Source organism: Sinohyriopsis cumingii, chromosome 7 (assembly GCF_028554795.1).
Source record: "Sinohyriopsis cumingii isolate HCF-2022 chromosome 7, ASM2855479v2, whole genome shotgun sequence".
Classification (NCBI taxonomy): domain Eukaryota; kingdom Metazoa; phylum Mollusca; class Bivalvia; order Unionida; family Unionidae; genus Sinohyriopsis; species Sinohyriopsis cumingii.
In genome coordinates, this window is record NC_142967.1 from 17,943,541 (window position 1) to 17,956,915 (window position 13,375).

The 13,375-nt window shown below is 34.2% G+C and overlaps 1 protein-coding gene across 1 annotated transcript in view; it reads left to right on the forward strand.

The window, feature by feature from the left end:
• Nucleotides 1-13,375, forward strand: part of LOC149794792 (MMS19 nucleotide excision repair protein homolog) — a 128,110-nt gene that overhangs the window by 29,358 nt on the left and 85,377 nt on the right. The window contains exons 4-6 of the mRNA XM_089964444.1: nt 2,751-2,836; nt 6,770-6,914; nt 9,987-10,112. Of these exons, the coding sequence (XP_089820570.1) occupies nt 2,751-2,836; nt 6,770-6,914; nt 9,987-10,112 (357 nt within the window). The remainder of the gene's footprint in view (nt 1-2,750; nt 2,837-6,769; nt 6,915-9,986; nt 10,113-13,375) is intronic.

Sequence of the window (13,375 nt, forward strand, 5' to 3'; positions counted from 1 at the left end):
TCCGTCAGGTTGACCAACTTGTCTGTAATACAGGAAAAGCATCTAGATGGTCCATCAGATTGACCAACTTGTCTGTAAGACAGGAAAAGCAGCTAGATGGTCCATCAGATTGACCAGCTTGTCTGTAAGACAGGAAAAGCAACTAGATGGTCCATCAGATTGACCAACTTGTCTGTAAGACAGGAAAAGCAGCTAGATGGTCCATCAGATTGACCAACTTGTCTGTAAGACAGGAAAAGCAACAAATGGTCCATCATATTGACCAGCTGCCAGAAAGACAGGAAAAGCATCTAGATGGTTCATGAAATTGACCAACTCATCTGTAAGACAGGAAAAGCAGCTAGATGGCACTTAAGATTGACCAACTTGTCTGTATGACAGAGGAAAATCAACTAGATGGTGTAAAAAATTGACCAACTTTGGAAAAGCAGCTAGATGGTCCATGAGATAGATCAGCTTGTCTGTAAGACAAGAAAAGCAACTAGATGGTCCATCAGATTGACCAACTTGTCTGTAAGACAGGAAAAGCAACTAGATGGTCCATCAGATTGACCAGCTTGTCTGTAAGACAGAGGAAAAGCAACTAGATGGTCCAAAAAATTGACATCATGAAATAAATATGTTTGCATGCAGTAGACAGGGACTTTACTGTCAAAAGATATAGTTAAGTCCACCCCCATCCCCAACCTCACCCCACACCAGGTGTAACTAAGGCATTAAGTCACATTTTTAAAGTGAGTATGGATGATTTTATGGTTTTGCTGCATACATTTAACTGATACCGACACATAACACAGTTGACATTAGAGATATTGAGCACTGCGTTGTTTTTAAATTAATTTTATCCATGCTGCAGGGAACAAGTTCATGAAGAAAGGATTTAAAATAATAATAACTAAATAATAAAATAATAAAATTGTCACCTTTACAGAGATGTCACCTCATTACAACAGCTATTCTAATTTCACCCCAGATTATTTCCAGTATAAATGTTATGTGTGTAAAGGTCAACAGCTTTCTGTAGACATAATCCAGCTCTTTTACTCATCAAACAATGGTTTCTCCCTGCCTTAAACAGTCTCTGGAGCTCAGTCTGTTCAAACTAAATTCTTGCTTTATAAGGAAGGCATTACTTAGATAAAGGAATAGGGGTACTCCAGTCAAATTGTCAATGTAACTCATAGGTTTCAATATGTCAAATGTGAAAGTGATGAATTTTAGGGTAGAACATTAAAATAATTCATTAGCTGGATAGTGGGAAAAGTAGTCATGTTATCACAGTGGATGAATTTTAGGGTATAACATCAAAATAATTCATTAGCTGGATAGTGGGAAAAGTAGTCATGTTATCACAGTGGAAGAATTTTAGGGTAGAACATCAAAATATTTCATTAGCTGGATAGTGGGAAAAGTAGTCATGTTATCACAGTGGAAATGGAAGCTGCCTTTTATGCCAGTTTGACAGGATTCAATATTTTCATCTGTTTATTTGTGGGTTAAAGTTATTTCAGATGAAAAAAGTTTTTCTGTTAGAGGAGATAATTTTCATTATTGTCATGAGTCATTCAGTATGTAAAACTTACCTGTAAATACAGGTAAAGTTGGGTCGAATAGAATAGCCATATATGGCTTCTCTTAATTCTCTATTCATCATGGGCCTCTCACATAAACCATCTTTTTTTTTTATCTTGGTGTGTTGAGCAACTGGATTATGCAGATATTGTTTTCATTGCAACAAGTTGGCTGACCAGAAACTCATTCTTTTGTCTTATTGTCATATTTAAACCATTAGACAGTATCAAACTTAGTGTTTCATCATTGTGTACAAAATAAAATAGGATTAATTTTTAGGGTGGATTAAAGTAAGCAGGATAATCTTGTGTGGAACATAAATTTGGGAGGAAACAACATGCATGTTTTATGATTTTTATTGAATAACTCACAGAAAACAGTCTAAATGATACTGATAATAATAATAAATGTATGGGATTTGTTCAGAAACCACTTATTGGCTTCTGGTGGCCATGTAGTTTAAAGTGCTCACCTTGACAAATCTCTACCATCTCACCTCTATTCACATGGGTTCAGATCTCTGGCTCAGCCAATGTGGGTATGTGAGAAAGCTTGCCAGTAATTTCCCATGGTTGATGGTTCCTACCAGGGTTTTCCAGGAAGCACCCTTCACCAGTTGTACTGGCTGCCTTGTGTACCCTATGATGTGCTGAAAAATTGCATTAAACCCAAAACAACAATAACAACAAAAACCAATTGTCACAGGTGAGCCTGTCGACAGAGACCACCTGTGTACAAAAGCCAGTTTTGCTTTTTCCCATATGTGGCTGTTATTGCCAGGTTTTACTGTATTTGAATGTTATAATGTTTTTGTTCTTTCCAAACAACAATAAAGAATTCCCTCACTATTAATCCCCTCGACATAACTCATTCCTTCAAATGGTGTATTAGCATGGATCCGTTAGGTGGCAGACTTTTTTTGGTCTCTTATTATTTCTTGTTCAAGTTTATTTTAGTTCTCAGACAATGAAAACCATTTAGAATGTGATTTCATATCATTCAGTGCGTTATTATTGTGACTTTGTGGACAACCTACCCTGTTATATTTGTAGCAAAACTCTATGAGGTTATCTCCCTTCTAATATAGTTCATTTGTATGGTAATCAAAAACAGGGTTATAGCTGATGAGCACTACATTTTTCCTCACTTAACATATTTTGCTTTTCAATCTATTTCAGCTGATGTGTTAACAGCATTTTTTTGTGAGAAGCTTCAGGATCATCATTCCATCCAGCCACCAAGTTTGAAAGGATTGGTTTCCTTGGTAACAATTTCCATATTATATTTAAAAAATAATATAGCCTCTGGTATTCTGGTTCATTGGTCCCTTGGTGAAAGTATAATTTTTAGCTCATCTAAATGCAAGGTCAAGTTAATTTACAGCATTCATCTTGTCATCAGTAATGCATCCATCAGTAATTGTTATTTTAAACTTATTCTAAAATTCACCAGATGAGTTTTGACTAAATATGGCACAAATCATCCTGGAATTAAGATCTTTCAAACATTTGTTGAAAAGTATGCCAGTCTGACATAAAATATGGTCACCATTACTAAAAATGTTAAAAACCCTTGTTAAGTATACCCATATTGGGTGTTAATTTTTGCTATAGATTGTAAGGGCCATTACGTATACCATATTGTGTGTTAATGTTTGTTATAGATTGTATGGGCCATTACGTATACCATATTGTGTGTTAATGTTTGTTATAGATTGTATGGGCCATTACGTATACCATATTGTGTGTTAATGTTTGTTATAGATTGTAAGTGCCATTACATATACCATATTGTGTGTTAATTTTTTTTTATAGATTGTAAGGGCCATTACATATACTGATATTGTGTGTTAATTTTTGTTATAGATTGTAAGGGCCATTACGTATACCGATATTGTGTGTTAATTTTTGTTATAGATTGTAAGGGCCATTACTTATACCCATATTGTGTGTTAATTTTTGTTATAGATTGTAAGGGCCATTACGTATACCATATTGTGTGTTAAATTTTTTTTATAGATTGTAAGGGCCATTACGTATACCAATATTGTGTGTTACATTTTTTTTATAGATTGTAAGGGCCATTACGTATACCAATATTGTGTGTTAATTTTTGTTATAGATTGTAAGGGCCATTATGTATACCGATATTGTGTGTTAATTTTTGTTATAGATGGTAAAGGCCATTAAGTATACCATACTGTGTGTTAATTTTTGTTATAGATTGTAAGGGCCATTAAGTAGACAGCATTTTAAACGGCCAATTTTATCCATTTTGTCCATCATGGATTTGTACTTGGGGATGAGGTCATTTTCCTCATTAGATATGTTTACTTGAGAATTCTGTGGTAAACCTGAATTCTGACTGGTTGGATGCTGGAATTTCAAAGAAGTTTTTGACCATGTTTCCAATTTAGAATAATCTGAAATGAACTTTTGACCCTCATCTTGGTTCAGAAATTGTTTCTTAGGTTTTTATATAAGGTAGTGAGTAACAGAAGTACTATTCATATCTTAAAATATGTAGTGGAGACAGTCATTTAGTTGTGTTCAGTTATTATTAGAGAGGATTTATTATTTCAATTATTTATTGGAAGATGCTCATAAACTTTAGGACTAAGTAAATATTTTGGAATTACTTTGAATTTATTTAAAGATGTTTTAGATTATATCATTGCGATCCATCAAGACTGTTAGCTCATCAACAATATTTAAGGCTAGTGGCGAATCAGTACAAAAGGTTGGACTTCATTTGGAGCACCACTGGAACTCAATTGGAATACTCTATTCTTTAGGATTTGTGACTTTTATGACTGCTAGGATTTAATTCGCAATAATGTATAAAAAAATAGTGAATAGCTAAGTATATACAGAGAGTGTATTTCTAACTGTATATTGTGTATATATAACTATATATAGAGTATATATAACTATATAATAGTGAGTGAATATCTAAGTATATATAGAGGTTATATCTAACTATATATAGTGTATATACAACTATATATAGAGTGTATATTAACTACATAATAGAGAGTGAATATCTGAGTGTATACAGAGTGTATTTCTAACTATATATAGAGTATATATATATAGGGGCCCAGAGTGGCCGAGTGGTCTAAAGCACTCTCTGTTATGGATCAGTGCCATCTCACCTCTGTCTGCATAGGTTCGAGTCTCTGATTCGGCCAATGTGGATATGTGAGAAAGTTTGCCAGTAGCTTCTCGAGGGTCGGTGGTTCTTTCCAGGGATTTCCTGGGTTCTTCCTCCACCATTAATACTGGCCACCATGTATAGCCTATCGTGTGCTGAAAAATGGCGTTAAACCCTGCAACAGCAACAACATATAACTATATAATAGTTAATATCTAAGTATATACAGAGAGTGTAAATCTAACTATATATAGTGTATATATAGCTATATATAGAGTATATATCTAACTACATAATAAGGAGTGAATATCTATGTCTATACAGAGAGTGTATATCTAACTATATATAGTGTATTTCTAACTATATATAGAGTGTCTAACTACATAATAGAGAGTGAATATCTAAGTATATATAGAGAGTGTATAACTAACTATATATAGTGTATTTCTAACTATATGTATAGAATGTATACAAAGTGACCCCGCTACAACAAGGTGGTTGGAGTCCATAGAACCTGACTGTGTTATAGACCATGTTATAGACTGAACTGTGTTATAACCAACCAAGTCAGTTAGCTGGAAAAAATGTTGCATTTACCAAATATGGTTTGGGGGGAGAGTAATAAAAGCAGGCACAAAAATATGTGCTTTTTATTAAATGAAGACAAAAATTGTCTGAAAAAACACTTGTATATTGACAACTTACATTTGTGTAGTACAAGCTATAATTAGTATTGTACATGTATATAACAAATCCATGAATTTGAATATAGAGCAAATGTTTTAAAATTCATGTATAACTCACATCCGATTAGAAATCACAACTAACACATATATAAAAGAAATTGGTAGTTTCATTTGATCTATATCTAATTTTCACTAAACAATTCACTTTAGTTGTTGCAAGTAGCATGTGGTTGTAGTTTTTTTTACATGTTACAGGTACATGTACTTAGATTGGCCTTGATTTTGATCAGCTGGAGACATCTATCATCTTGCCAAGGCTACCCTGGGAAAATGAAAATGTGAACAAATTAAAAAGTTTTAACAAACATTTTTGCAGATACGACATCTTCAGTTAACTTGATGGCCAAATATCTTTTTTTTTAATTTTAAATTTAATTTGTGTTTTATGTCTATATTAGTAGCAACCATAAGCATAATTTCTTTCCTGCAAAAATTAAACTACATGGCACAATAAACATATTCCAGGCACTTTGGAAAATGCAACAGTCCATCAGATTCCATTGCTTTAAGTTTGTTGCTGACTCTCTTTGATGAAAAAGTCTTTGTTTTTATTGAAGATTGTAGTCTGCGTTCTTTGATGAAGAGTGCATGTGTTATTCAAGTTACTGCTAAAGGACAGCTTTGGAAGACCCAGCAGATGTTCATTACTTAGATAATTGTAGGACATTAATTGAGACTGAATTTTTTTTATTTGATTAGTATTTATACAGAATGACAGTGCTTCAACGAAAGTTAGTTTTCTTTGAATTTTCAGCAAAACTATTTTTCTGTATATATTTTAAAAATAAAAGAAATCAGCGGTCATTTGGTAGATTGTAGCAGTTACTGTTCCTGCCTTCAGAAGTTGTTTTTAGTAAAGAAAGTAATGTCAGATGTGTGAGAAGTCATTGATGATCTCGTCTTATCATTATTGTTACATTAACACAGTTTTCTGACTGTAAAAATGTACACCTTCAGTTTTTGCAGTTATGCAATTTGACAACTATTTTGTTACAGTTCATGGGTAATTTTTTTATAATTTATGACCATCTTGAAAGCCTAAATACTGTAAAATAATAAAAGAAATGCTAATGAAGGACTTAATTTTTTATTTTTTATATAATCAATATCCATGAATCTACCATAAAAAGTTTTGGCATGAAAAGTTTATATGTTACAGTAAACAGTGTACTCCAGGAAACTTAATCCTTGTGATTCTCCTTTTGCTACCATACCACAAAATTGTACCTTAGTGAATAATTTTATTGTATTGAGTAGAATCTGATGATAAAATAAGTTTCAATAATTTTTTCCCCCAGAGTAATGCTGTACACCTTTCTGATGGATGTGCTGGGACAATATGTAGAACAATCTTCAAATACGTCCACAACCAGTCCCTGGCTCAAACTGACCGCTGGTTGGTCTACTCGGTCATCTCCAACTTCCTGCATAATAGACTTCAAGGTATGTCCTTTTTTCTTTGCTTTTATACTGCTATCATCTCCAGGATTACTCAAATGTATCAAGGGAATTTGTCTTTGTAAGCTTTCATGTCAAAATGTGGAAAAAGAGATCTTGCATCTGATTGGCTGAGAATGTCACCATGCTGGAAGCTTTATTTCTGATCTGAGTGTGATTGGATTAGGAATATAGGAATATATCAGCAAGACCTTGCACAGGTTTGATAATGACCAAGGTTTGCATTCATGAATGAGATGACCTGCTATTTATTGGCAAAGCTTGTTTGTTACCACTCTGGGGACTATTTCTGATTCTGTTTTAATCAAGACTGGTAAATGTGCATTTTGTTATCAAGATGTAAAATGAGAATATTTAGGAGTGAGCCTTATATATACCAGTGAGTTGATTTTGCATCTGGTTGGCTGAGTTATTTACCACTCAGGAGTCTGTATTTTTAACCCAGTTTCAAACTTGGTAAATAAGCTAATATCATGAAGATGAATTTTATAATGAGCATGGTAATGAGTGATCTTGCATCTGATTGGCTGAGCTTATTGACACTCTAGCAGCTCTTTTTTCTGATCATAATGTTATGTAAACCAAGTGAGCCATATAAGGCCTACTTGGGTCTCATGTTCCTTGATTTAGTCCCATGGTGAGATGGTTACCCCATTGAGGTGCTTGAGTTAATACCTTAGAGTAAGTGAAGCTAGCATTAATATGCAGTAAACCATTACCAGTAGCTGTGTATGTAAAGGTAATCATTAATCATGGTGGTTACCAATCTGTGTATGTAATCATTAATAATGGTGGTTACCAGTATCTGTGTATGTAATCATTAATCATGGTGGTTACCAGTCTGTGTATGTAATCATTAATGATGGTGGTTACCAGTCTGTGTATGTAATCATTAATCATGGTGGTTACCAATCTGTGTATGTAGTCATTAATCATGGTGGTTACCAGTCTGTGTATGTAATCATTAATGATGGTGGTTACCAGTATCTGTGTATGTAATCATTAATGATGGTGGTTACCAGTCTGTGTATGTAATCATTAATGATGGTGGTTACCAGTCTGTGTATGTAATCATTAATCATGGTGGTTACCAATCTGTGTATGTAATCATTAATCATGGTGGTTACCAGTCTGTATATGTAATCATTAATGATGGTGGTTACCAGTCTGTGTATGTAATCATTAATCATGGTGGTTACCAGTATCTGTGTATGTAATCATTAATCATGGTGGTTACTAATCTGTGTATGTAATCATTAATGATGGTGGTTACCAGTCTGTGTATGTAATCATTAATCATGGTGGTTACCAGTTTGTGTATGTAATCATTAATCATGGTGGTTACCAATCTGTACTCTGCCTGCAGATCATAACCATATAATTATGGTTATCAATCTGAACTCTGCCTGCAGACCTGCCTCATTAATTGTGGTTACCACATATCTAAATAGATAAATGTGTTCATCTGATTTTGCAACATGGCCATTCATAGTAGTGTTGAAATAGATATCTCGCCTAAAATTTTGACCTATAAACATGTTCTGCAGGTGGTCACTAGCACCAGTGCATTTATATAATAAACTTGATCCATACATGATGAGATTTTTTGTAAATGACTGGTGGTTGCATATTACAGAGTTCACCAAAATCCAGCTTTACTATATTAGATACTTTAAAAAAATTCTCTAGAAATTAGTTTTTGGAAAGCTTTTATATATATATATATTTTAATAAATACAGTATTACAATGTTAATTAGCTTTAAGATTTTGACCCCCCAAAAATGTTAAAGTTTGACACATCAGATTTAGGTTTTGATTGGCCAGATTTTGGCCGTGAGCACATTAGGGCTAAAACCTATATCAAGTTAATTTTTTAATCTTCACATACAAAATTTGACTGTCCTTACTTTTAGTTTGACGTTGCATCACAAGCTAAAGTTTCATGGTAGTTGAGAATAAAGATTCCCATTAAAACATGCAGGAAAAGCATAAGGGACTGATCATTAGACCCAGTACCAAGAACCCAGCAGCTCCTGTAATGCTATGTCAGGAGTACCACATGATGAATTAATGTACTCCTGTATTGCTTTGTTAGGTCTACCGCAAGTTGAAATCATTTACTCCTGTAAAGCCCTGTCAGGACTACCACTTGTTGAATTCACATACTTAAGTAATGCTTTGTCAGGACTACCACAAGTTGAAATCATGTACTCCTGTAAAGCCCTGTCAGGACTACCACATGTTGAAATCACATACTTCAGTAATGCTTTGTCAGGACTACCACATGTTGAATTCACATACTTAAGTAATGCTTTGTCAGGACTACCACATGTTGAATTCACATACTTCAGTAATGCTTTGTCAGGACTACCACATGTTGAATTTAGTGGGCAACTAGATATCATGATTTATTCTACATTTCTCAAAACACGTGTTTATATATATATATATATATATATATATATATATATATATATATATATATATATATATATATATATATATAAAACAAAATAATTAATAATGACCCATGAGATATTACAGTAAAAAGGTAAATAGAGAGGGAACAAGTCATTTTAAAGTTCTTTCTTGGGTCTACTAACAAAGTTCTTTTCCTAACAGTCCATTGTCACCATCTGATTTCAAAATTTGTATGACCCTGATGCCTACTAAATAAAAACAACACTTTAATCTCTGAAATATAATTATTATCACTTAATCAATTGAATTTGTTTACAATGAAAATTTTTACAAAATTATTTAAAAGATCATGAAAGTAGAACATTGAGCTTTTAATTTTTGGTACAAACTTTCTAAGTGTCCAACTATGTTGGCTCATGGTCTGACATGGTGGCCTGTCTGGTTGAGAATTTTGTGATGATTTCCATGAATTTGAAGTTATTCAGTTCCATTATTTATTTGCATGATATGAAAAATCAGTAACTTGTTGCAAGTTCAAAAATGAAGAAAATGAAAGAATTTAGAAATGTTCCCATAAGTGACACATTAATGTAATTGGTGAAAAATTCTGTAATGGCTTCTTTTATATCTTGCAGAGTTGCAGTCTATGCAAGGGGACTTTGTATATGGATTCATACAGACAATGGATGCAGAAAAAGACCCTAGAAATCTTATCCTGGCTTTCCAGTGTGCTAGGATTGTAGCTCAGAACTTTCCAATAAGTACGCTCCCACCAGCATATTGTTTGGTCTTGTTTTTTCTATTGTAACGTGTTCCCATCATCCAGCATATTGTTTGTCTATTGCAAAGTGTTCCCATCATCCAGTATATTGTTTGTCTAATGCAAAGTGTTCCCATCATCCAGTATATTGTTTGTCTAATGCAAAGTGTTCCCATCATCCAGCATATTGTTTGTCTAATGCAAAGTGTTCCCATCATCCAGCATATTGTTTGTCTGATGCAAAGTGTTCTCATCATCCAGCATATTGTTTGTCTAATGCAAAGTGTTCCCATCATCCAGCATATTGTTTGTCTAATGCAAAGTGTTCCCATCATCCAGCATATTGTTTGTCTAATGCAAAGTGTTCCCATCATCCATTATATTGTTTATCTAATGCAAAGTGTTCCCATCATTACAGTATATTGTTTGTCTAATGCAAAGTGTTCCCATCATCCAGCATATTGTTTGTCAAATGCAAAGTGTTCCCATCATCTAGTATATTGTTTGCCTAATGCAAAGTGTTCCCAAAATCCAGTTTGTATACTGGAAATCACTTTTTTGTTGATTTCTTGGCCACTTTAAACTTTGAATTTAAAGAGTCAGTGAACAATGTTCCATATCTAATGAAAATAGGTCCCCAGTCCTTGGCCATTTTAAGCCTTGAATTTAAAGTCAGTGATTTTGTGGGGGAGGAGGGGTAGGTGTGGGTAGGTGTAGGTCCCCAGTCCTTGGTCTCTTTAAACCTTAAATTTAAAGAGTCAGTGAACAATGTTCCTTATCTAATTGAATTAGGTCACCAGTCTTTATCAGCAGGAGTTCAAATAATAGTGGAAATGCTCACAAGAAGAAAAAAAATCTGTGATGACATATTCAGGTATTTGGTAAAAGGACTATGCTGACAGATTTGGATAATTACTAAAATGTCATTGATGACAAATTATGACATTTGCTTAAAGGTATATGATGACAAATTATGACATTTGCTTAAAGGTCAGTGATGACAGATTCAGGCATTTGCTTAAAGGCCTTTGATGACAGATTTGGGTAGTTGCTAAAAGGTCATTGATGGCAAATTATGACATTTGCTTAAAGGTCTGTGATGACAGATTTGGGTAATTGCTAAAAGGTCATTGATGACAAATTCAGGCATTTGCTTAAAGGCCTGTGATGACAGATTTGGGTAGTTGCTGAAAGGTCATTGATGGCAAATTATGACATTTGCTTAAATGTCAATGATGACAGATTTGGGTAATTGCTAAAAGGTCATTGATGACAAATTCAGGCATTTGCTTAAAGGTCTGTGATGACAGATTTGGGTAATTGCTAAAAGGTCATTGATGACAAATTCTGGCATTTGCTTAAATGTCAATGATGACAGATTTGGGTAATTGCTAAAAGGTCATTGATGACAAATTCAGGCATTTGCTTAAAGGTCTATGATGACTGATTTGGGTAATTGCTAAAAGGTCATTGATGACAAATTCTGGCATTTGGTTAATGGTCTATGATGACAGATTCAGATATTTGCTAAAAGGTTTGTGACAGATTCTGGCATTTGCTAATAGGTCTGTGATGACAAATTCAGGCATTTACTTAAAGTTCTATTATGTCAGATTCAGATATTTTCTAAAAGGTCTGTGATGACAGATTCACATATTTGCTTTAAGTTCTATGATAGATTCTGGCATTTGCTAATAGCTCTACAGTGACAGATTCAGATATTTCCTGAAAGGTCAATGGTGACATATTCACATATTTACTAAAAGGTCTATGATGACAGATTCAAGCATTTGCTGAAAGATCTATGATGACTGATTCAGACATTTTCTAAAAGGTCTATAAAAGATCTATGATGACGGATTCATATATTTGCTTCAAGGTCTATGATGACAGATTCAGACAGGTGAAATGTCTGTGACAACAGATTAAGGCATTTGGTGAAATGTCTATGATGACAGATTTAGATATTTGCTGAAAGGTCAATGGTGACATATTCAAGTATTTTCTAAAAGGTCTATGATGACAGATTCATGTGATTTCTATAAGGTCTATGATGACAGATTCAGATATCTGCTATTACTGCATTTCTTCTTCTATTTAGAACCTGTTTGCTCCAACATTTTGTTTTAAACACATTACCCAATCATAATACATTAGAGATCACATCCACTGCCTAGCAAATCCAGCCCTCCCAAGATAAAACAGACACTTACCACTTCTTTTGGCTTGTTTTTAGCAATAGAATTACTAAAAAGATCTTACCTTTGTTAGATTGGAAGTCAGACTAGAGTCTCTTTTCCTTGCATAGAGGGATGGTGCTAGATTCCATCAGTTGTTATGCTTGGAACCAGATGGAGATTTCATATCTCAGGAAAGTATACTTTTAATTTCTTTCTGTCAGTTTCTCACTCATTCTTTAATGTAGATGAATATTTTGTGCTTCAGTGCTCAAACAGTTTGATATGATAAGTTCTTTGGTGCATCTTAATTAGGTACCAAATGGTTTACAGCAGGGGAGTGCAAAATACTGCATCTGGGTTAGATCACACTAAGTTCAACACAGTGTTTTACTGATTTGGATTAGTGTGGGGTACATTTGATTCAAGCTGGCAGAAAACATTCACTTTAATGATGTAGATTACATGGGTTGCAATTTAGGTCATACATGTAATTTGTTTTTGGTGATATATGTGTATGTTGTCTACCAGTCAACAAACTTGGGCAGGTGAGAGCTGTGAAGCACATGATCAAAGATGTATGAATGCCTCCAGCATTGTTGGCAATCTGGATCATCATGAGTGTCTTATACAGCACCATCACTGCTACTGCTTTTGTTGCCACAAACAGAACAGATCGTGACATTACCTATTGGGCCAGTAATGATATGATACAGTGGCCCATCTGGATCAACTGGCTATGGTGACCTTTCCGGCTATGGCCAGTACTGGACTTTGGCGCCAGAGACAGCTCGCTGTAAACTATACCAACTCTAGTACAGCCTAAACCTTTACCTTTGAGTGATGGTACAGAGATTTATTTTCCAAGTATACCGAATTGTACCTTCAAGACTGATATTGCCTAACACGTGTTGACACGCAACTTTCCAGCCTCAAATCCAAAAACCTGAATAGTCAATGCCCCATTTTTCTCAGAACAGTCTTGATAAACAGGCCCTCCCTGTACACCTCAGATTGCCAAGTCTTGTTGAAGAAAGGGAAACTTGAATGCTACTATTAAAGATGACTTACCATGAGTAGGAAACAT